The 22,779-nt window shown below is 41.3% G+C and overlaps 1 protein-coding gene across 5 annotated transcripts in view; it reads left to right on the top strand.

Moving 5' to 3' along the window:
- Window positions 1–15,822, top strand: part of TAOK3 (TAO kinase 3) — a 183,189-nt gene extending 167,367 nt beyond the window's left edge. For all 5 annotated transcript variants that reach the window (XM_034637788.1, XM_002919675.4, XM_034637786.1 and 2 more), the window contains 4 exons: window positions 3,010–3,249; window positions 4,351–4,563; window positions 13,214–13,396; window positions 14,442–15,822. In XM_034637788.1, the coding sequence (XP_034493679.1) occupies window positions 3,010–3,249; window positions 4,351–4,563; window positions 13,214–13,396; window positions 14,442–14,603 (798 nt within the window). In that variant the 3' untranslated portion in view covers window positions 14,604–15,822. The remainder of the gene's footprint in view (window positions 1–3,009; window positions 3,250–4,350; window positions 4,564–13,213; window positions 13,397–14,441) is intronic.
- The last annotated feature ends 6,957 nt before the right edge of the window (window positions 15,823–22,779 follow it).

The following is a 22,779-nucleotide window of genomic DNA, read 5'->3' as shown; positions in this document are numbered from 1 at the left end:
GTGAATGAAAGGTAAAGGGAGCAACTTATAACAGAAAAACAATTTCATTATCCTGTTTCTCTCACTTTTTAAATCATTTATGAAAAACTAGACTTAAGGTATTATATGCCAGATTTTCACTTCTGAATACAGAAAAATAATAATAATATGTTGATATGTTCTGGAGCATTATCTCCTGGCCTTCCACCTCATCTTCACAAGAATGGTAGTCCATGGTGTAGGTGCTGTTATCCTCTCTTTACACCTGAGAAAACTCAAATGTAAATTAAAAGACTTGTCCAACGTCATACACGATTGACTCACACCCTGAGTATTCTTCTACTGATTCTCAAACTTCAGTATGTATCAGAATTAGCTGGGTGGCATGTTAATACAACCAATCACTTGTAGCCCAGGTGATTCTGATGCAGGTATTCTGTGGACAGCATCCTGAAGCGTCCTATTAAACATAAAGGAAAGTATTTGATTTCTTTTGAAAGTGTTGTTTGCTTTGTGTCTTCCCCCCCACCCCATAAGTTTCAGGGCTCTGGGCAGCCCAGACTCACTCTGGACTTCTCAGTTTAGGAAAATGTGTAATGAATAAATGCCCAATATTGGGAGACCTGGCACTCAAAGGTTAAAAATGATATAGTAATCTAGGAACAGGACCTTTACCTATTTAGAGGCTTTCCTTGGCTTTTCTCTTGGTCTTTGGTCTAGAATAGCTTAAGTCTCCGAGAAAGCCTCACCATCCTTTGGTGCCACCTAGGGGCCAGTTAGTGACTTTTAAAAGAAGACATTTGATGGTCAAGGCAGAGGAAAAGTGAAACAAGGGAAAGCAAAATGCAAGAGGGAGTGGAGGGAGGGGCTCTAGGAGATGATCTTTTCTGCTTAAAACAAATGTAAATTGCATTTATACTTTGGATATTTCCCCACTAGAAAATTAGCTCCATGAGGGGTTGTAGTTGTTCATGGCTCTATCCCTAGTGCCTACAACAGTGCCTGACACATAGGAAGTGTGCAACAAGTATTTGTTGAATAAATGAATGAATGGTTAGTGACTTTGCTCCAGTAACAGATGCTGTGCTGTTTAAAGGACTTCTCTTCAAATGAATAGAAGGCCCAAGTATGCAAGATATTCCCAACAACACCCATATACAAGTGTGACTGATATTTCCCTGAATATAAATGATTTGCGCTTTCTCCCATAGTGGATGTCATCAGAGAAGAGAGGCCTTTTGTTCTCACTGAAAGTCCAGCTCACAAGCTTTCTTCTTTTCTTGACCCTCTGTTGTTGTTGTTGTTGTTGTTGTTGTTGTTGTTTTAAGATTTTATTAACTTATTTAAGAGACAGAGAGAACATGAGCTGGGGCAAGAGGCAGAGGCAGAGGGAGAAGCAGACTCCTCACTGAGCAGGGAGCCCTACATGGGGCTCGATCACAGGACTCTGACATCAGGACCTGAGCCAAAGGCACATGCTTAACAGACTGAGCCACCAGGCGCCCCTTTCTTGACCTTCTTAATTAGTAGTAACATCACCCTTTTCAGAAATCTTACAGCATTAATTTGTACCTCTTTTGTAGCACTTGTCACTTTCAACCTTGTTCTTTCTTTTTTAAAATTTACACTTGTAACTTATTTCCTTGTGTTAATTAAGGTTCTTTTGTTTGTATGTTACTGAAGTTTATCTGAGCTAGTTTAAGCCAAAATCAGGGAATTTATTACAGAAACAGAGGAATGTTTCCCAAAACACAATAGCAATAATACAGCTGGACCTACAGGAAACCTTAGAAACAGTTATGAACATGGCCATCAGCATATTCCCTGCATGTCTGTCTTCTCCCTTTTTCATTCTTGTTCTGAAGCCCAGCTTTCTCTAATCCTTAGCCCACCCATGTAGCAGTGGATGGCTACCACATATGTAGTTTTTATATGCCCCTCAGTGCCAACCTCACATAGAGATTAACTGTCTCTGAATCCCAATTCCAAATTCCCAGGGGAGAAAATAGATTGATTCAGTCAGCTGTGAGCTAGCATACAGTACTTCAATAAATGTCTAGTACAGTTCCCTATTAGAGTGTTAGCAAGTTGAGAACAGAATCATGGCTGAGTAAACATTTTTATGTACCCAGAGCACGTGGTTCAGATCTTGGATATGGTGCCATTTAAGAAATATTCTTGAACTGGCAAGTGAAAAAATTTCACCCAACTACTTGTATTTTTTTTTTTTTTTAGTTTTCTTTCTTTCCCCCCTTAAAGACAGATCAGACAAGACAGAAAGAGAAGGAAAAGAAAGACATGAGAAGAACTGAAAAGAACAGAATGATTCTATCTCGAAGTGATCAGACAGACTAATGGAAAAAATAAAAGGGGAGAGATCTCATCTGCTTTTTCCCAGCCTGCCCTTACTCTGAGATTTTAAAAAGCAGTAATCAGCCTACTTCTAATACGTGCAAAAACAGGGGTTTTCCCAGAAAACCAAAAACATTGCAGTTTAAGTCAATGATTTTCAATGCTGACTACATGTTATATTCCCCTGAAGAACCCTTAAAAATAGTGATGTCAGAGTATCCCCCCTCTCTTGCTGCCCTCCTCGTCCCCGGACAGTTATCAGAACTTTAGTAGGATTCAGTTATCTTGTGTTTGAAAAGATTCCTCACATGATTTTAATGGGCAGCCCATATTGAGAACCCCTGGCTTAACTGAAGAAACATTTATTTACACGTATGCATAAGGCCTCAGCTAAGTAGGGTTCACAGCAGCTCTATGAGGTAAGAAGGGGTCAGGTAGAATTAATCCCATTCTGCAGATAGTGTAGTTGCCCATCTTGTAAGTGATGGACCCACAAACAGAACCTAAACCTCCAGGGCTTGTTAATCTAATCTCATTAAGTCATGCTGCCAAGCACTAATGGGTTTAATTAAGAGACAGTTAGTAGTGCCATTCCTTGCCATCTCTTACTTAGTTGTGCATTCCTTCCAGTTCACCTCCAGTCATCTTTCTCCATTTGTCTTTTGTTCCTGAATGCAGGAACTAAATAAAAAGAGGACCCAGAAGGAGATGGAGCATGCCATGCTAATCCGGCACGACGAGTCCACCCGAGAGCTAGAGTACAGGCAGCTGCACACGTTACAGAAGCTACGCATGGATCTGATCCGTCTACAGCACCAGACTGAACTGGAAAACCAGCTGGAGTACAATAAGAGGCGAGAAAGGGAACTGCACAGAAAGCATGTCATGGAACTTCGGCAACAGCCAAAAAACTTAAAGGTAAGAGGAAATTGAAGTGTTCCCCTGTTTGTGCTCCAGGATACAGTTAGACTGGAGGTCTATATTGAGAAAGACTAAAGTCACATCCAAGCTTAGTAGGAAAGAGTATGATTTATTAGTGACATCTGCCATGGGCATGGGAAGCAGGAGTGAATCTACACATGCCAGACATTTTTTATCCCTGCACTAGAGATTTGGAATTCCTTTGGCCCTCACTGCCTCTAGATAATTTTAGCTGACTGATAATTCACAAGCTCTATGGACTAAGCCATCACTGTATGTCAAGGAGGCCATTGTCCTTGTTGACACAGATATGAGTCCAACCTCAAATGCACTGGCCATGTTCCTGGCTAGCCAAATCCTAACCTGTCTAATTAGTGATCTCCGTCATCACAACTCCAAGCGTTAGTGAAATGCACATATAACTCTGAGGCAACCTAATGAGTGCCTTCTGGAATACAGCCCACCTCCTCCTTGCCAAAATGCATATTTGATATTGCTACGTGAAAGTATAACGTCTTCATGGGCGAAGAAATCTAAAATCACTTTTCCCTTTCCACTTATGCTGAAATCCAGTGGAAATGGGTTACGATGTGAGGTATTATCCAGATGTTCTCCTTTGTTATTTGTCAAGGAAACACAGAACTGGGAGAGCCAGCTTATATGTCACTATCCCCTTTTTCACTTAGAAACACAGTGGGGAGGGAGGTGACCCAAAAAATGGGGGAAAAAACAAGCAATAGAAGATACTGAAGATTTTGACTAGGAAGCCATTAGAATAACGAATAACCTTTAACAAAGGTTACTTAGTAACCTTCGCTTCATAGTATTCTGCAATCTGCTTAGAGTTGTGATCCCCTTGTGATAATTCATTTTTAAAAATCCGTTCGTAAAGTCAAAATTACTTATATTTGTTTAATATAAGACCAAAAGTATTGGTAGTTTACTCTTGTCTGTATTATCTTCATTATTACTGACTGGTAATGTGGGTCACTGCGCCAAAAGACAACTGGTCCCAGCACCTGTATTGTTATTGGAATGGAAGGCTTTCTGTATTTACTAATGTGTCTTTATTTTCCTTTTGTCACTTTTTCTACACAGGCCATGGAAATGCAAATTAAAAAACAGTTTCAGGACACTTGCAAAGTACAGACCAAACAGTATAAAGCACTCAAGAATCACCAGTTGGAAGTTACTCCAAAGAATGAGCACAAAACAATCTTAAAGACACTGAAAGATGAGCAGACAAGAAAACTTGCCATTTTGGCAGAGCAGTATGAACAGAGTATAAATGAAATGATGGCCTCTCAAGCGGTAAGTGGTTAGGTTCGGTGCCACAGCTTCAAGAGCTTTGGGAATCAAGAAAATTCAAGATCCAGCCTTTTGTTCCCAAGATGATTCTTGCACAAGTTTAGGATATTGGTGTTTTTCTAACCAAAGAACTGAGGAAGTGACGACGCTGAATAAAGCCAAGCCAAAGTGGATACTTGCTGGAGTGTGTCTTATAAGATGGAACTCAAGGAGTAACATGCTCAATCAGAACCGTGGCACATAGGGACTTTGAGGGCAAGATATGATAGATACAGCATATAATATGTTTTCGTTCAACAAAGATGGCACAACTAATGTCAGGCACAAATGAATAAGACACACAGACACATTCATTCAATAAACTTTTACTAAGCATCTGTGTCCAGCACTCTGCTGGGCTCAGAGATAGAGTAATAAGCTAGAGAGACAACAATTGATCCCCATCTTCACACTTTTTGTTAGCCAAGCAAAGAAGTCAGAGAACTAAGCAATAATAATAAAAAAGAAGCATAATAAATGCTTTGAAGTGGGAGGTGCGGGGTGGGGGGTGCTATGGGAGTATAAGTATAAGAGCATCTAATCTGGTCTAGGGAAAGCTTACCAGCAAGAGCCAAGAAGTTTGAAGGAAGGTGCTGAAGTAAACAGCCCCCATGGAAAGGGACCTACATGGGGAAGGGTTCAAAAGATGGAAAGTGTGTATTTGGGGCCTGAAAGAACTTTGGTGTGAGTCTAAAGTTCAAGGAGGATTTATGGGAGCCGAAAACGGAGAGGTCATAAAGGTCTCGGTAATCCAGGGGTGGGAGCTTGCCTGTGATTCAGTGAAGCTTTCACAAGGAAATGGGTCTTAAAGAGTAATAGTTTGTCAAACAGGCAGAAGAGGAAAAAGTTATTCCCAGCAGAGGACATAGCAAATGCAAAGACGCAAGGCCTGAAAGAGGACAGTGCATTTGAGGAATGAGTGGTTGATATGGCAGGAGTATAAAGGGAAGCAGGTGAATAGTTGGGGATCAGACCCTTGAAAGTCAGGAGTTTGGACATCGTTCTATAAACAATGGGGATCTGCTGAAGCTTGTTTTAAAAAGAAAAGTGACAGGATCAGATTTGTGATCTAGAAAGATACTGGCAATAATTTGGCAACTGTAGGTAAAGAGACCTGTTAGGAAACTATTAGAGCCCAGGAAAAAAAGTAATGAAACCCTGAACTGAAAACATGCTCCTGGAGATGGTGAGGAGGGAGAAGGATTTGAGAAATATTTAGGAATTAGAAGAGATAGAGCTCCAGGACTAATTTGGGAGGTAGGTTTGATAACAGTGGAATGGGTCATCATTTTACCAAGATTAAAAAAAATAGAAGGAAGGGTGAGTTTGGATGTCTGGCAGATAATTGACTAAGTTTTAGACATGCTACCTGAGCTATGTGGGTATCCAGGTAGAGAGGTACAGAGATGGAAATCTATAGTTCAAGAGAGTGTTAGGACACAAGACAGGTAGCTAGACATCCATGTTAGATGGGGGATGCCTAAGACCTTCTAGGGAAAGGAGATTTTATTAGGAAGGGGACTAAGAACAGAGCTGCGGACGCCACCATTTGAAGGTGGAAGAGAAGCGGACCAAAGGAGATAAATAATTAATGTGGGAGGGGACTTGAAGAGAGCATGTCACGGACACCAGAACAGAAGCTTCTAGCTGATCATTTCAAATGTGGCAGAGAGACCAGTTGGACCTTGCAGGAAATTTGTCCAGTGACTATCACAGACAATCAGTGTACTGGTCGGAGTGGAAGATATTGTAGTGAATACTACAATACGCTATAAAGTGAGGTAGAAACTGTACACGAGATTCCTTTTCCCAGCCGCTCATCAGCGACGGAAAGGTGAAAGAACTGTAGCTAGAGGAATAGACAGTTGAAGGAGCCCTTCTGTTTTTGGAGGAAAGGCTTAAACGTGAGGTCAGAGGTAGGAATCAGTGTATTCATTCAATCATTCAGTCATTCATTCGTTAATCCATCCAGTAAGTATTTATTGAGTGCCCTCCTGTGCCCCAGGTACCCTGTGGTACTGTGATGAATAAGACAGTCATCGATCATGTCTTCATGGAACTTATGGAAAAGTGAGGAAACACTTTGGAAAAGTGAGGAAACACATTGAAAAACCCTACTCTGTGTAATGGCAGAGGAAGTGCAGCGTGCCAACAGAGTGTAACCAAGAGAGTATGCTGGTGTGGAGAGTCAGGAAAGGCCTCTCATAGACAAGCTGAGGTGTAGGGAGCACATTCTAGGCAAAGGAACTGCATTGGTAAAGAAAGAGGAAATAGTGGCACTTCTAATGAACTGAGTCCATTATATTTGGAATATAGAGAATGAGAGACCAAATGAGAATAAGACTGGAGGGTTAGACAGGCCAGATCATGGAGGGGCTTGTAAGCTTTCTAAAGGATTTTGCTCTTGATCCTAAAAGCATTGGGAGGCCATTGAAGAGCATTAAGGGAGGGGGGGATGACATCAGATATGCATTTTTGAATGATCACTCCAGTGACAGGTGGAGAATAGCCTGGGAGATGGTCAGATGGATCTCAGGAGATACTGTATAAAGTTGCTGCTTTTACCTGGGCAGGAGCAAGTGGTGGCTAGACCAGAAGGGGGCAGATGGGATGAAAGAGAAAGTGATGAAATTTGAGAGCTAGGCAGGAGGTGGAAGTGAAAGCATTTAGTTACAGAGTAAATGTGGAGCATGAGGGATTAAGGTTAACTTCCAGTCTCTAGTTTTAACAAAACGGTGGATGATGATGCCACTTACCTATACGGTAAAGAAGGAAGTGGAGCAGCCTGGGGAAGAGGGAAGGGAATGATGATAAACTAATAGTCATGCTGAGCTTGAGTGGCCTGGGCACCATCCAGGTGAAGATGTCTCTAGCAGACTGGGTAGGTTAGCCTGGGCCTCAAAAGGGAAGTCTGAAATAGAGGTGAAGAAGTGGGAATCATCCATGTATAGATGGTACTTGTGACCTTGGGAACAGACGAGATTCCTTAGGAAGAGAAATTAGAGGAAGAAGGTAGGGAGTAGCTGGAAAGGAGAGGAGGGAGGGANCGATCCCCATCTTCACACTTTTTGTTAGCCAAGCAAAGAAGTCAGAGAACTAAGCAATAATAATAAAAAAGAAGCATAATAAATGCTTTGAAGTGGGAGGTGCGGGGTGGGGGGTGCTATGGGAGTATAAGTATAAGAGCATCNTGATCCCCATCTTCACACTTTTTGTTAGCCAAGCAAGGAAGTCAGAGAACTAAGCAATAATAATAAAAAAAAAAGCATAATAAATGCTTTGAAGTGGGAGGTGCGGGGTGGGGGGTGCTATGGGAGTATAAGTATAAGAGCATCTAATCTGGTCTAGGGAAAGCTTACCAGCAAGAGCCAAGAAGTTTGAAGGAAGGTACTGGTAAACAGCCCCCATGGAAAGGGACCTACATGGGGAAGGGTTCAAAAGATGGAAAGTGTGTATTTGGGGCCTGAAAGAACTTTGGTGTGAGTCTAAAGTTCAAGGAGGATTTATGGGAGCCGAAAACGGAGAGGTCATAAAGGTCTCGGTAATCCAGGGGTGGGAGCTTGCCTGTGATTCAGTGAAGCTTTCACAAGGAAATGGGTCTTAAAGAGTAATAGTTTGTCAAACAGGCAGAAGAGGAAAAAGTTATTCCCAGCAGAGGACATAGCAAATGCAAAGACGCAAGGCCTGAAAGAGGACAGTGCGTTTGAGGAATGAGTGGTTGATATGGCAGGAGTATAAAGGGAAGCAGGTGAATAGTTGGGGATCAGACCCTCGAAAGTCAGGAATTTGGACATCGTTCTATAAACAATGGGGATCTGCTGAAGCTTGTTTTAAAAAGAAAAGTGACAGGATCAGATTTGTGATCTAGAAAGATACTGGCAATAATTTGGCAACTGTAGGTAAAGAGACCTGTTAGGAAACTATTAGAGCCCAGGAAAAAAAGTAATGAAACCCTGAACTGAAAACATGCTCCTGGAGATGGTGAGGAGGGAGAAGGATTTGAGAAATATTTAGGAATTAGAAGAGATAGAGCTCCAGGACTAATTTGGGAGGTAGGTTTGATAACAGTGGAATGGGTCATCATTTTACCAAGATTAAAAAAAATAGAAGGAAGGGTGAGTTTGGATGTCTGGCAGATAATTGACTAAGTTTTAGACATGCTACCTGAGCTATGTGGGTATCCAGGTAGAGAGGTACAGAGATGGAAATCTATAGTTCAAGAGAGTGTTAGGACACAAGACAGGTAGCTAGACATCCATGTTAGATGGGGGATGCCTAAGACCTTCTAGGGAAAGGAGATTTTATTAGGAAGGGGACTAAGAACAGAGCTGCGGACGCCACCATTTGAAGGTGGAAGAGAAGCGGACCAAAGGAGATAAATAATTAATGTGGGAGGGGACTTGAAGAGAGCATGTCACGGACACCAGAACAGAAGCTTCTAGCTGATCATTTCAAATGTGGCAGAGAGACCAGTTGGACCTTGCAGGAAATTTGTCCAGTGACTATCACAGACAATCAGTGTACTGGTCGGAGTGGAAGATATTGTAGTGAATACTACAATACGCTATAAAGTGAGGTAGAAACTGTACACGAGATTCCTTTTCCCAGCCGCTCATCAGCGACGGAAAGGTGAAAGAACTGTAGCTAGAGGAATAGACAGTTGAAGGAGCCCTTCTGTTTTTGGAGGAAAGGCTTAAACGTGAGGTCAGAGGTAGGAATCAGTGTATTCATTCAATCATTCAGTCATTCATTCGTTAATCCATCCAGTAAGTATTTATTGAGTGCCCTCCTGTGCCCCAGGTACCCTGTGGTACTGTGATGAATAAGACAGTCATCGATCATGTCTTCATGGAACTTATGGAAAAGTGAGGAAACACTTTGGAAAAGTGAGGAAACACATTGAAAAACCCTACTCTGTGTAATGGCAGAGGAAGTGCAGCGTGCCAACAGAGTGTAACCAAGAGAGTATGCTGGTGTGGAGAGTCAGGAAAGGCCTCTCATAGACAAGCTGAGGTGTAGGGAGCACATTCTAGGCAAAGGAACTGCATTGGTAAAGAAAGAGGAAATAGTGGCACTTCTAATGAACTGAGTCCATTATATTTGGAATATAGAGAATGAGAGACCAAATGAGAATAAGACTGGAGGGTTAGACAGGCCAGATCATGGAGGGGCTTGTAAGCTTTCTAAAGGATTTTGCTCTTGATCCTAAAAGCATTGGGAGGCCATTGAAGAGCATTAAGGGAGGGGGGGATGACATCAGATATGCATTTTTGAATGATCACTCCAGTGACAGGTGGAGAATAGCCTGGGAGATGGTCAGATGGATCTCAGGAGATACTGTATAAAGTTGCTGCTTTTACCTGGGCAGGAGCAAGTGGTGGCTAGACCAGAAGGGGGCAGATGGGATGAAAGAGAAAGTGATGAAATTTGAGAGCTAGGCAGGAGGTGGAAGTGAAAGCATTTAGTTACAGAGTAAATGTGGAGCATGAGGGATTAAGGTTAACTTCCAGTCTCTAGTTTTAACAAAACGGTGGATGATGATGCCACTTACCTATACGGTAAAGAAGGAAGTGGAGCAGCCTGGGGAAGAGGGAAGGGAATGATGATAAACTAATAGTCATGCTGAGCTTGAGTGGCCTGGGCACCATCCAGGTGAAGATGTCTCTAGCAGACTGGGTAGGTTAGCCTGGGCCTCAAAAGGGAAGTCTGAAATAGAGGTGAAGAAGTGGGAATCATCCATGTATAGATGGTACTTGTGACCTTGGGAACAGACGAGATTCCTTAGGAAGAGAAATTAGAGGAAGAAGGTAGGGAGTAGCTGGAAAGGAGAGGAGGGAGGGAAAAACCAAGAGGGTATGGTATCTCAGAAGACTAGAGAAAGATTTCGAGAAGGACAGGGCAATCCACAGTATTAAATGCTGCTGGGAGTCAGATACGATAAAGATACCTTACTACATAAGTAAGGGGTAGGTGGGAATGAGAAGTACAGGAGAGGTTAAGGGTGAGGAGAGGGGAGAGTTGGTAGGGACACCAAGGCTGATAGGATTTTTGTCTTGTTCATCTTTGTGTCATCAGCATCTACAACGATTCCTCATCACAGCAAGTGCTCAATGTATGCCTGTTATGTAAGATGGACAGAATGGGATCAGGAATATAGTTTCAGGATTGCCCTTGAATAAAAGGAGGGAAATACCCTTTCTCCTGAGGCAGGAAGGAGATAAAAGTAGGTATGTTAAATGCCACTATCCTTTAGTGACTGCTTACCATGTGCCAGCCACTGTTTTGGGTATGTTTTAAGTGTTATTTCATTCTTGTGCAACCCCTTTGACCTTTGAAGTAGTTATTGGTTTAACCCTAATTTACCTGCAAGGAAATTAAGGTTTATTGAGGTAAAGCCACTTGTTTAGAGCAAGAGTTGGCAAACTATTTCTGTAGAGGGGCAGGTAGTAAGTATTGGAGGCTTTGTGGACCACAGGGTCGCTGTCACAGCACTCAACTCTGCTGTTGTCAAGCAAAAGCAGCCCTAGGTGGTACGTAAATGAATGAACATGTCTGTGTTCCAATAAAACCTTATTGACAAAAATAGGCAGCAGGCCAGATTTGGCCCTTGGGCCATAACATGCCAACTCCTGGCTTAGAGGCTCACATAATGGTAATTAGCTAAGTAGTGATGAAGCTGGGATTTGACCCCATTTCATGGGGAGCCCGTAAGCCTGGCCATACTACATTATGCAGCTATCATCACATCCTTTCATGTTAATCCACTTTAGGAAACAGACCTGATATTTACCTGCACTCCTATAAAACATTTTAATGGATTTGATATGTGCAACTTTGGGGTGACGAATAGCAGATAGTGGAATATCCTCTCTGATTTCTATACTAGCACTTTTACAGAGTCAGAGCTCGTACAAAATTACATGGTTACGGACATTAATAAGAGAATGCCAGAAATAAGATAGAGATGTTTCAATGGACTAAGCTGCCTATAGGATGAGCCTCTATCACCCATTTGACCAGGGCTCGTAACAATTAACAAAGACATTTAGAAAAGAACCCACTTTCATTCCCTTTATTGGTAAGGAAACTCCCATGTCAAGAAGGAATTGATAAATCTTACTGGGAGCCAGTAAACCCTTTGGCATTTAGCTATAAGGCTGTTCCTGCTGTGTAGTGACTTTTGTGTCTCTTCTCCCTTCATTTCTCATTGGGAAAATGAGAAAAGAGGTATCCTCTTCAGTGGATTTTAGTGAAAGCTGGGTAGGATTAATTACTAGAAAATGCTTTGGAAATATGATTATGTTATTTATTTCATGTTCATATGTATTTCTCCAAAAGCACTGAAGAATACACTGTGCAGATAACTTTCTAAAACTATTCTAATAACATTTCTAGAAGCTTCTTAATCAAGATATTGAGAATATTGTTAATTGTCAAAAAGTGTACAAATTAGGGAAGAAAGCCTAAAATGGAAAATAAGTGTCTGTATGGAAACATGTGGATAAACTTAGGGTTGACAGAACTGTCTAATTCAAGAATTCTAATCTCCTAGTTCCCAGCTGAACTGAGGGCCTGATCAATTTAGACAAAACCAAGCCTGGGACAGGAGGATCATCAACCACAAAACATAGTCCCACTAATGGCCCCAAACCTCCAATTATGCTCATTGAAAGATTGGCTGGCTTTCCCCATTCCTCAAGATTGGCTGGCTTTCCCCATTCCTCATAGAGAATCAGTAGCATGGTGTGTAAATACAAAGTTCAGGTGCCATAAGGAGCAAGGAACTCTATCAGCCTGTGTTATAATCTGGACTTTACTGCTTCAAACCAGAATATGTCCCTTAAGATCATCCAGGCAATCTTATGTGGGGAAGAGATTTTGAACCACTTTGGTTGGCCAGCAAGATAACTTGTATAGCCATCTATAGGGACCAACATTACTTGCTAGGAGCATAACTGTACTGTGGGATAGTCCTCAAGTGTAATGGAGATTGGACTCGTTTTTTTAGAGCTAAGGATATCTAATTAGGTGGTGGTTTTTAGGGTTAAAGATATATACATATGGAAATGGCTTGAGCCAAAATAATAACAGCTACTATTTACAGAACGCTTGGTATGCATCTAGAACTATGCCTAGGATTTCATATGAATTCTTTCATTTAATCCTCATACCAGTCTTAGACAGTAGGAACTATTACTGTTATTTTCTTGAGAGGAAAAGCATGAGACCTGGAGGGGTAACTTCTCAAGGCGACATACCTGAGTGAATTGTGGAGCCTAGATTTCAAGTTCAGGAGTCTACCTCCAAAACCCACAGGCTTAATCACCGGAGCATGTAGCCTTCCTGACTCCTGCTAGTGTGGTTTTTAAGAAAACCAGTTTTTCTTAAGAAAAGAATGTTTTCATTTTCTTAAGAATGTTTTAAGAATGTGTTTGTAGATTTTTGTAACCCGTGGGGCAGAACGTACTATTTTTGATTCCTAACTCTGAATGTACCCAGGGCATCTGTTTTTCTGAGGGGACCTGTTTCAGTCCAAACAAGGAAACCTCTTCCAGTAGTCACCAGGTGCTGTAAGCTAGGAGTGAATTACAGTGTGTGTCTTTTGTGCCCGCAGTTACGGCTAGATGAGGCTCAAGAAGCGGAATGCCAGGCCTTGAGGCTACAGCTCCAGCAGGAAATGGAGCTGCTCAATGCCTACCAGAGCAAAATCAAGATGCAAACAGAGGCACAACATGAACGTGAGCTCCAGAAGCTAGAGCAGAGGGTGTCTCTACGCAGAGCACATCTTGAGCAGAAGGTATAAGAGTGTTACTCTGGGTCCTGTACAGTTGGGTGGAGGTTGGACCATGGCCCAGGGAATTGCCATTTACGGAGCCCTGCCTGTGTACCTAAACTAGGCACTGTTCACTTATTATCTGCTTTTATCCTCCTAGTACCCCTAAGAGGTAGGCATAATCTCCATTCCACAGGCAGGACACTAAGGCTCCAAATGGTTAAGTTACTCGCATAAATCTGACCCCACAGCCTCTTTCTGTTACTCTGCTAGGAAAGCCTACACCTTCACAGCAGAAGAATGGCATGGGTGATGGGGCAGTTGATAAGACATTCATGAAAGGTGCTATGAGCTGATAGCACGGCTGCTAAATGGTATGAGGAAGCCAGATGCAGATTTGGTTTTTATTTTCAGCTCTTTCTAAGCCAAAAGAAATCACCAGCAGGGCTCTATAAAAAAATTAAAATGGAGAGAGGCTGATATTGCCATGCATGATAAATGTTATCAGAATTGAAATACTCATTGCTTTAAATATTACTGAAGAATATGAAGTGGAAAAGATTTCTAAAGCATCTCAAAGCTGTTAAGCATTGATTTGCTTAACGGGTTATTTGTACTTTCTTCTGGTACTTCCCTGAGACCAACATAAGAGACTATTTTCACAGCTCCTGTTCTAGAACTAAATTGCTAATGACCCCGGGGGCATTTGGCTCTCTATGGGAAAGCAGTGCTATCTAATTGTGCTTGAGTGTCTTTGAGCTTCTCCTGAGCCATCTCCTGCTGAGACAGGACACTGACCTAGATCAGCCCAGCTGCTTGGTTTGCTAGAATGGTAGTACTAGCCCCAGGTGGGCCCCAAACATTTTTATTCTTGTGAGCAAATTTTAAATATAATGGATGAGGTACAAAACATTTATCCCAGGATTCTCCCAGCCTTTCCCAATCTAGTTTACTCTGAGTTCCTGTGTGTTTGTGTGTCATATGTGTGCATGTACGTGACCGGTGTGTGTTTGCAGGTGCCTGCAGGGAGATCTTTTCCATTAAGAACTGTTCATTGTGCTTGTTTCAGATTGAAGAAGAGCTGGCTGCCCTTCAGAAGGAACGCAGCGAGAGAATAAAGTACCTATTGGAAAGGCAAGAGCGAGAGATTGAAACTTTTGACATGGAGAGCCTCAGAATGGGATTTGGGAATTTGGTTACATTAGATTTTCCTAAGGAGGACTATAGATGAGATTAAATTTTTTTGCCATTTACAAAAAAAAAAAAAGAAAAAGAAAAAGAAAACAAAAAAATTCAGACCCTGCAAAACCACATTCCCCATTTTAACGGGCGTTGCTCTCACTCTCTCTCTCTCTTACTCTTACTGACATCGTGTCGGACTAGTGCCTGTTTATTCTTACTCCATCAGGGGCCCCTTCCTCCCCCCGTGTCAACTTTCAGTGCTGGCCAAAACCTGGCCATCTCTTCTATTCATAGTACACGTCACAGTATTGATGTGATTCAAAATGTTTCAGTGAAAATTTTGGAGACAGTTTTAACAAAACAATAAACCAACAACAACAACAACAACAAAAAAAGGATATATATTGCTTTAAGCAATCAGTCATTACCACCAATCTGTGAAAGTAAAGCAAAAAAATAATAATAATAATAAATGCCAAGGGGGAGAGAGACACAATATCCGCAGCCTTACACCTTAACTAGCTGCTGCATTATTTTATTTTATTTTATTTTTTTGGTATTTATTCATCAGGAATAAAAAAAAAAACAAAGTTTTATTAAAGATTGAAAATTTGATACATTTTACAGAAACTAATTGTGATGTACATATCAGTGGTGACATATTATTACTTTTTTGGGGATGGGGGGTGGGTGGGGTGAAGAGATCTTGTGATTTTTAAGAACCTGCTGGCAAGAGTTTAACTTGTCTTCAGCATATTCTGATTGTATCATAATCATTTTCTGCTGTTGCAGAGGATGTGAATACACTTAAGGAGCTCACAGAATCCCAGTAGCACAAATTGGGCTTTGGCAAATCGTGTATTTTGTGTATAGAAGGAATTTAAGGAGAGGTATTACTTATTTTCATATTGTATTTTAACTGTTTCTCTGATCAAATTTTTTTACTTCCTCCTCCTATTCCTCCCCACCTCCCTCCTTTTCCAATTCAGTATTTGGAGTTCAACACTGTCTCTCAATCAGATCATCTTGATCTTTTTCTTTATTTCCCTTCCCCTCCCTGAGTCCCATATCTTGGTCATAAATATTGCATTATTCACACTTTCAAACTGTGTATTTTCTTACAATAAAAAATGATGAAAAAAAAAAGGCTTTACTTCTTTTGCATGCACTTTAAAACAAAACAAAACATTTTTCAGGTTCCAAGGAAGAGCATGATAACTGTCAGAGCTTTTAATTATATTTGTAAATAAAAGTGTTCATCACATTGCCTTGCTGTGTTATTGTAGCAGGAAGTTTCCCTTCTAGGTTCACCAGCTCATAATTCAGAGGGAGACCTGCCCTTCAGAAACCGTCCTCCACAGCCCTGGATGTTCCAAGAAGAGCCATCCGAGATTTTCAGGTAAAGTTGTGTCTTCCAAGTTCTTCTGCGGGGCTGAAGATAATGTCCCACTGTTTAAAGTGGTCAGTTGCACCTGTTTGCCCTTTAGAAAACAGCACATGTGCGTGTGTGTGTACACACCTGCACACACACACACACACACACACCCCAATGTGCCAGTCGGACATAGGCACATGCACTGCTAAGAAGTTAAACACCTTACAGAAAAGCAAGCTATTAAGGAGAGATTATGGCCAAGTATTTGAAATGGTCCCACTGTAATGATAGATTCCCTCATATTCTGCTTTTATTAGAATAATTTTATGTGCATAAAAATATAGTGGAAAAATATATAACTCCTAGGGCGCCTGGGTGGCGCAGCAGTTAGGCGTCTGCCTTCGGCTCAGGGCATGATCCCAGCGTTGTGGGATCGAGCCCCACATCAGGCTCCTCTGCTGTGGGCCTGCTTCTTCCTCTCCCACTCCCCCTGCTTGTGTTCCCTCTCTCGCTGGCTGTCTCTGTCTCTGTCAAATAAATAAATAAAATCTTTAAAAATATATATATATAACTCCTAAGATAGGTTTTTGGGGTCAAGACAATTTCAGTAAGATCTCCTTTTTCAGGGTTCTTAGTCCTGGACATTGAGAATTTATCTTTAGCATGATGACCTGAAAATCATTCCTGTATCCTATAGAATGTTCAGTCATCACAGACGATCAAGACCAGTCGTGTTCACTGTGATAGACTAAAGCAGAAAGATATACTCAAAAGATTACAAAATAATTATCAACAGAATAATTATCAAAATAATTATCAAGTTTCCTAAGCAGCTTAGTTCACTGAAGTTTCTATATTAGGTACATCCGAAAATAACACTGGAAAGGGCTGGAGAGAATACTCATAATTGTCCATGAAAAACAGATAACCTGTATTGCATGCTTATGCTTAATTACTATTTGATGGGACACTACAGTAAGCATTTTACAGATGAGGAAATAAGCTCAGACCAGGGTAAGCGGTGGCAGTGGAGTCTGAATTTCAGAACCTGTCTGATTTCAGAACCCACACTCCTAAGCATAGGTCACACGGCCAGTCAGAAGGATATTAAATCATCAGACAGAAAAACTTCCTACGGTTTGTTTCATCTCTCTCTGTAGTGAAAAATGTCTAGCTAGCTTGTGAAAGGGCTTTATTTCTGTGAGACTGTAGGTGCTGATCTTTAGAAAAGCTCCCCCTCCACGAGTTTGTCAGTGATGTGCCCCAAGGTAGGGTTACCGCAAAGAAGGAATGTGAGTCCCTGCTCCTAACACCTGGTGCAGACTGAGTCTTCCAACTCCTAGTACCTGCATGAGGAGGCAGTGAGAATGGACAGGAACCAGAATGGCAGCAAAAGAACAGGTACAAAAGAGGTACTAGGACAGCAGTCAAGAGCCTGTGTCCTGTATTCTTCCAGCACATAGTAATCTCCCCTGAGTTTAAAAAGGAAAGAATTATTACAGGTTTGTCGTATTATTGGTAAGGGCTGCTTAAACTATTCACTCAATCAGTATCTTTTAAGTCTGGTGCAGTGCCAGGTGCTTAAGATGCATCCGTATTATCTTAAAGAGGTAGAGATCCTTGCCCTACTGGAGCTTACATTAGGGGTAGGAGGAAAATGATGACACAATAATTATAAACAATAAATGGTCTTACATGGTCGTAAGTGCTATAAGGAAAAAGGAAAGGCTAAGGAGGAATCTGAAATGCCAAGATCAGCATACTTTTGCTCCTTCATTCAAGAAATATTTGCTACTGTGTGCCAGGGGGGTGTAGCAGTAAACAGGATGGATGCGTCACTTCTCTGCTGGAGCTCATGGTTTAAATGTCCACTGAAACAAGTAAATCAAGGGACTAAGTTAATCAACAGTAGGCAAGCCATGACAATGCCAGTGGTGGGCACCACCTGGAGTTCGAGGGAACTGAAACAATTACAGTCATAGGAAATACCAACGAACACTTACCAGTGATCTCTAGTTGAGTAAAAAAAAAATTATTTCTTCAATTTACCACCACCTGTAATTATTATGTGTTTGTTGAAAAAGCATATTCTGGGGCATCTGGAAACATGCTCCTGTAAGAACTCCATATCCCCCTCTGATTTTAATTTAGTGATGTATTTTGCCATAGAAATGATGACATTAAAATACATTTTTATTCTAGTTTGGCAGAGAAGCATGTAAGTCTTTCCCACTGGTTACAACTAAAAACTAGATGAAATGCAAAAGCAACTATCTAAGGACACTGAAAAAATAAAAGCAGGTGGATTGTGGAAAAGTCACCTACACAGAGGAATGAGGTGAAATAAAATCATCCTCAGATGAAGAAAAATTAAGAGAAGTCATTGTCAGAACTATTCTACAGGAAATGCTAAAGGAAGTTCCTCATGCTGAACGGAAATGATACCAGAAGGAAACTTGGATCTCTGGGAATGAAGGAAGAGCAACAAATGGTAAATATCTAGATAAATATAAAAAACTTTTTCCTATATTCTTTTATTTTTCATCGAAAGCAAAAATTAGAACATTGGGGAGGATTTTGATGTATCTAAATGCAACCCATATGACAACTATAACAAAGGTTGGGGTTAAAGGACCCACATGGTGACCGTGCTTCCACATTTTACATGAGGAATTTACAATTCTTATTCTAAGCAGACTGTGAGAAAGTAAGTACGTATGTTGTAACTCCTAGAGTAACTACCAAAAAGAAAACCCAAAGAGGTGTAATAGCCAAAAATCCAATAGATAAATTGGATATTCACATAATTCAAAAGAAGGTAGGAAAGGGAAAACAGAGATATAAAGAAAAAGAGGAGCAAACAGAAAACATAAAATGGTAGACCTAAATCCCACCATAGGGATAATTAACATTAAAAATTTACAGACAGAGTGCATTTCTAAAAAGGACTATTTGCTGCCTATAAGAGACAAACTAAATAGAAAGATAAGTTCAAAGTAAACAAATGGGAAAAAAAGTGCCATGCAAGTAGGCATAAGAGGTCTATCAACTAAAATAGACTTCAAGACTAAGAGCATTATCAAAGATAAAATACATTCATAATGAGCAAAGGAATATCAAGAAGATACAATTTTAAATGTTTTTAAAAAATCAATTATAGGGCTCAGTCCCGACTTGATTTCAGCTCAGGTCATGATCTCAGGGTCGTGAGATTGAGCCCCACATCGGACTCTGTGCTCAGCATAGAGTGCTTGAGATTCTTTCCCTCTCTCCACCGTCCCCACCAACCAGCCCCGCTCTAAAATAAATACATAAAATCTTTAAAAAATAATAATAATCCGAAAGATACAGATTCCCGAGTGGAGGGGACACCAGTCTAAGATCAGCTTTCTGATGTTCATGGTCATCAGAATTAGGGGGTTGATGAGTGGGCTTCAGAGAGCTCTGTAAAAACCCAGTTGTATGTGAATTTTTGTAGAAGTACACATTTGGGGAAGGAGAGAAGGAACTTCTATGGTATGGTGTATGGCTATAAAGAAGTCCATATGCCCTAAACTTAAGAACCTCTTTACAATGATTCATTCAACTGATGGTCCTTAGATTTCTTACGTCCAACACTGGAGATAGGAGCAGGACACTGGTTGTCCCTGCCTTCAAGAAGGATCCAGTCTAATGGAGGAGATAAGCATTAAACAAAAAATGACACAGGTTTACAGATTTTAAAATTACAATAGTAGTGTTACAATGGAGTGGTACAGGAGAATCCAGCCTAGTCCGGATTCCCTGAAGGCCAGTTAAGGGATAATGGGTCAAAGAAAGTGGAAGAGGAAGATTCTAGGCAATATTTGTAAAGGAGCAGTCTGGCTTGTCAAGGAACTGAGAGGCAGCCGGCAAGTTTGGAGCTTAATGACAACCACAGGAAGCTAGAGGCAGACGGGGGGTATCACGTCTTATAGAGCCTCGTAGGTCATTTAAGGATCTCGTCTACATCCCAGAGCAAGTCAAACAGCTGACAGGTTTTAAGTGGATGCTGAGGCTGTTTGACTTAGCACCAGTTTAAGAACAGAAGTCCTTTGCTCCTTGACCCAGGAGAGGATATCGGCCACGGGCTGCCACGTGTAAGTATTATCTAGATACCAACCTTGTGTTCCCAAGATCTGGTCTCTGTTAATTGGGTTTAATTTAGGGCTTCCAGAGCAATGGCCACGCCTGACACATTTGGCCACGAAATTCGAATAATAAGCACTTCCAAGGTTCCAAGGTTGTTAGAAATACTGGCCTCTGGCTGGGCTGCTAAAGCAGATTAAAGACTCCCATATCTCTTCATGCTAAACCCTTACAGAGATATAGACACACTTTTGGTAAACATTATCAACAGGAAACAACCTTGAAGAAAGCTGGTCATTTGTAGACGTTATTCCTACATGTGAATCAGGTCAAGTTCATCATTTCCACATATTCGCATCATCTCAACAAAAGACCATTTTCTCCAGCAACCCTGCAAGGTAAATAAGGCAGATGGATGGCCCCCTCCCCCTGCCCACCCTGTCACCACTCCTTTTCCACAGGAGGAGGCTGAGCCTCTAAGGGAACCTGCAGGCGTGGTGGTTATGAGCTGGGTTCTGAGACAAGCTGGCTTCAGAATCTGGATCACTCACTTCCCAACTTGGTGTCCTGGGGCAAGTTCCCCTCACCTTCCAAGTTTAATAGATGAGACAGGCTATCCCCTTGTTTCTATGCCTCTTAATAGACCTTTTCCTATGTACTCATGTGAACTTCTTGCGTATACACTACACCCTTTTTGTTTAGGTGGTTGACCTTTTTCTGAATCATTTTTTAGTCTAAGCCTATTTTAGACAAGGAAACTAACATACCACCATAATTCCTCATTGATTTTTCAGTCTCTCTGACTGACAAAGTACTGTGGTCAGCAGGTAAGTCTCAAAGAAAACAGTTTAGAGAAAAAAAGAGTAAATGATTCTAAAAACAAATATCAAATTGTCAAAATGTTTAGTTTGAGAAAACTGCTTAAGGATATGGGGAGAGATACTTTCATAGACCATGGACTTGAATATAATCATGTGATCTTTTTGGAGGGTGGTTTGTCAGTATCAGTATTGAAAATGTGCATACCCTTTGACCTGATTATTTCAATGCTAGAAATCTACCCCAGTAAATTGCCTGCAAAAGCATGTATACATACAGAAAGATGTTTGCAGAAACACCGTTTATAATAGCAAACAACCAGGAGTAATCTAATCACAGTAGGGGACTAGACTGGTTAATTACAGAACATCCAGAAAATAGAGTATTTGTTCAAAATGACGACATGAATTGTAGGGCCCTGTTAACTAGATACACTGCACAAAGGTGCATTACTTGGGGGAAAACAGTGCATCACAATGTATGCTGGTGTGTATAGCAAGACCATAATTTCTAAAAAGGAAATACGTAGATATATGCTAATGTGGATATTCACGTTTGTGTCTTCTTTCAGACTGCTACTGAAGCACCAGGAAGGTCAGGGTGGAAAGCACTTCTTCCGGTGCTGTGTGCCTTGTCTAACCACAGGCATGTGTTGCTTCTTGCATTTAAAGTCAACAGGGTAGGGACACCTGGGTGGCTCAGTCTTAAGCGTCTGCCTTCAGCTCAGGTCATGATGCCAGGGTCCTGAGATCGAGCCCCGCATAGCGCTCCTTGCTCAGTGGAAGGCCTGTTCTCCCTCTGCCCACCGCTCCCCCTGCTTGTGCTCTCCCTCTCTCTCTCTCTCTCTGACAAATAAAGAAATAAACCCTTTAAAGTAAATAAATAAAGTCAACAGGGTAGGGGGCGCCTGACTGGTTGAGTAGGTAGAACAAGCATCTCTTGATCTCAGGGTTGTGAGTTCAAAGCCCCACGGTGGCATGGAGACTACTTAAAAAAAAAAAAATTGTAAAAACAAAATAAAAAATGAAGTCGGTGGGGTAGTTGTTCTTTATATAACTTTTGTTTTGCAATTTAAAAATTGAATTTTAAAACCCTGAAGTTAGAAAATAATTACTCTCTACTGTCCCTCCACAGAGATTACACAGAGTAACATTTCCAACAGTGTTCCCAGAGAAGGAGCTGCAGCAAATGGTGGGGGAAAGACCCAGCTTTGCTTAATTAGCACCTGCCAGGCCCAACCACAATCCCTTCTCTGGCACAAACCAGGTCAGTGATGTGAACCTTCAAATACCTCCTTTCCTTTCTTTTTGGTACATCAAAGGGTATGAAAATACAGTTGAGGGGCGCCTGGGTGGCACAGTGGTTAAGCGTCTGCCTTCGGCTCAGGGCATGATCCCGGCGTTATGGGATCGAGCCCCACATCAGGCTCCTCCGCTAGGAGCCTGCTTCTTCCTCTCCCACTCCCCCTGCTTGTGTTCCCTCTCTCGCTGGCTGTCTCTATCTCTATCAAATAAATTCTCTATCAAATAAATAAATAAAATCTTTAAAAAAAAAAATACAGTTGACTCTTGAACAACAGGGCTTTCCAATGCGTGGGTCCACTTACATGTGGACTGTTTTCAGTACAGGGCTGTAAATGTATTTTCTCTTCCTTATAATTTCCTTAATGCATTTTCTTTTCTCTACCTTACTTCGTTGTAAGAATACAGCATATTATACCGATAACACACAAAATGTGTTAACTATTCGTTAGTGTTAAGGCTTCCAAGTCAACAGTATGCTATTAGCAGTGAAGTTTTGGGGGAGTGAAAAGTTATACACTGATTTTCGACTGCACAGGGCAGTCAGTGCCCTAATCCCCATGCCGTTCAAGGATCAACTGTAATCTCCCCCACCCACCCTTCTTCCCTTTGGGTGCGGATTC

This window comes from Ailuropoda melanoleuca, chromosome 12 (assembly GCF_002007445.2).
Source record: "Ailuropoda melanoleuca isolate Jingjing chromosome 12, ASM200744v2, whole genome shotgun sequence".
NCBI lineage: Eukaryota > Metazoa > Chordata > Mammalia > Carnivora > Ursidae > Ailuropoda > Ailuropoda melanoleuca.
The sequence above is the reverse complement of the archived record's forward strand: the minus strand, read 5'-3'. Positions and strand labels throughout refer to the sequence as shown.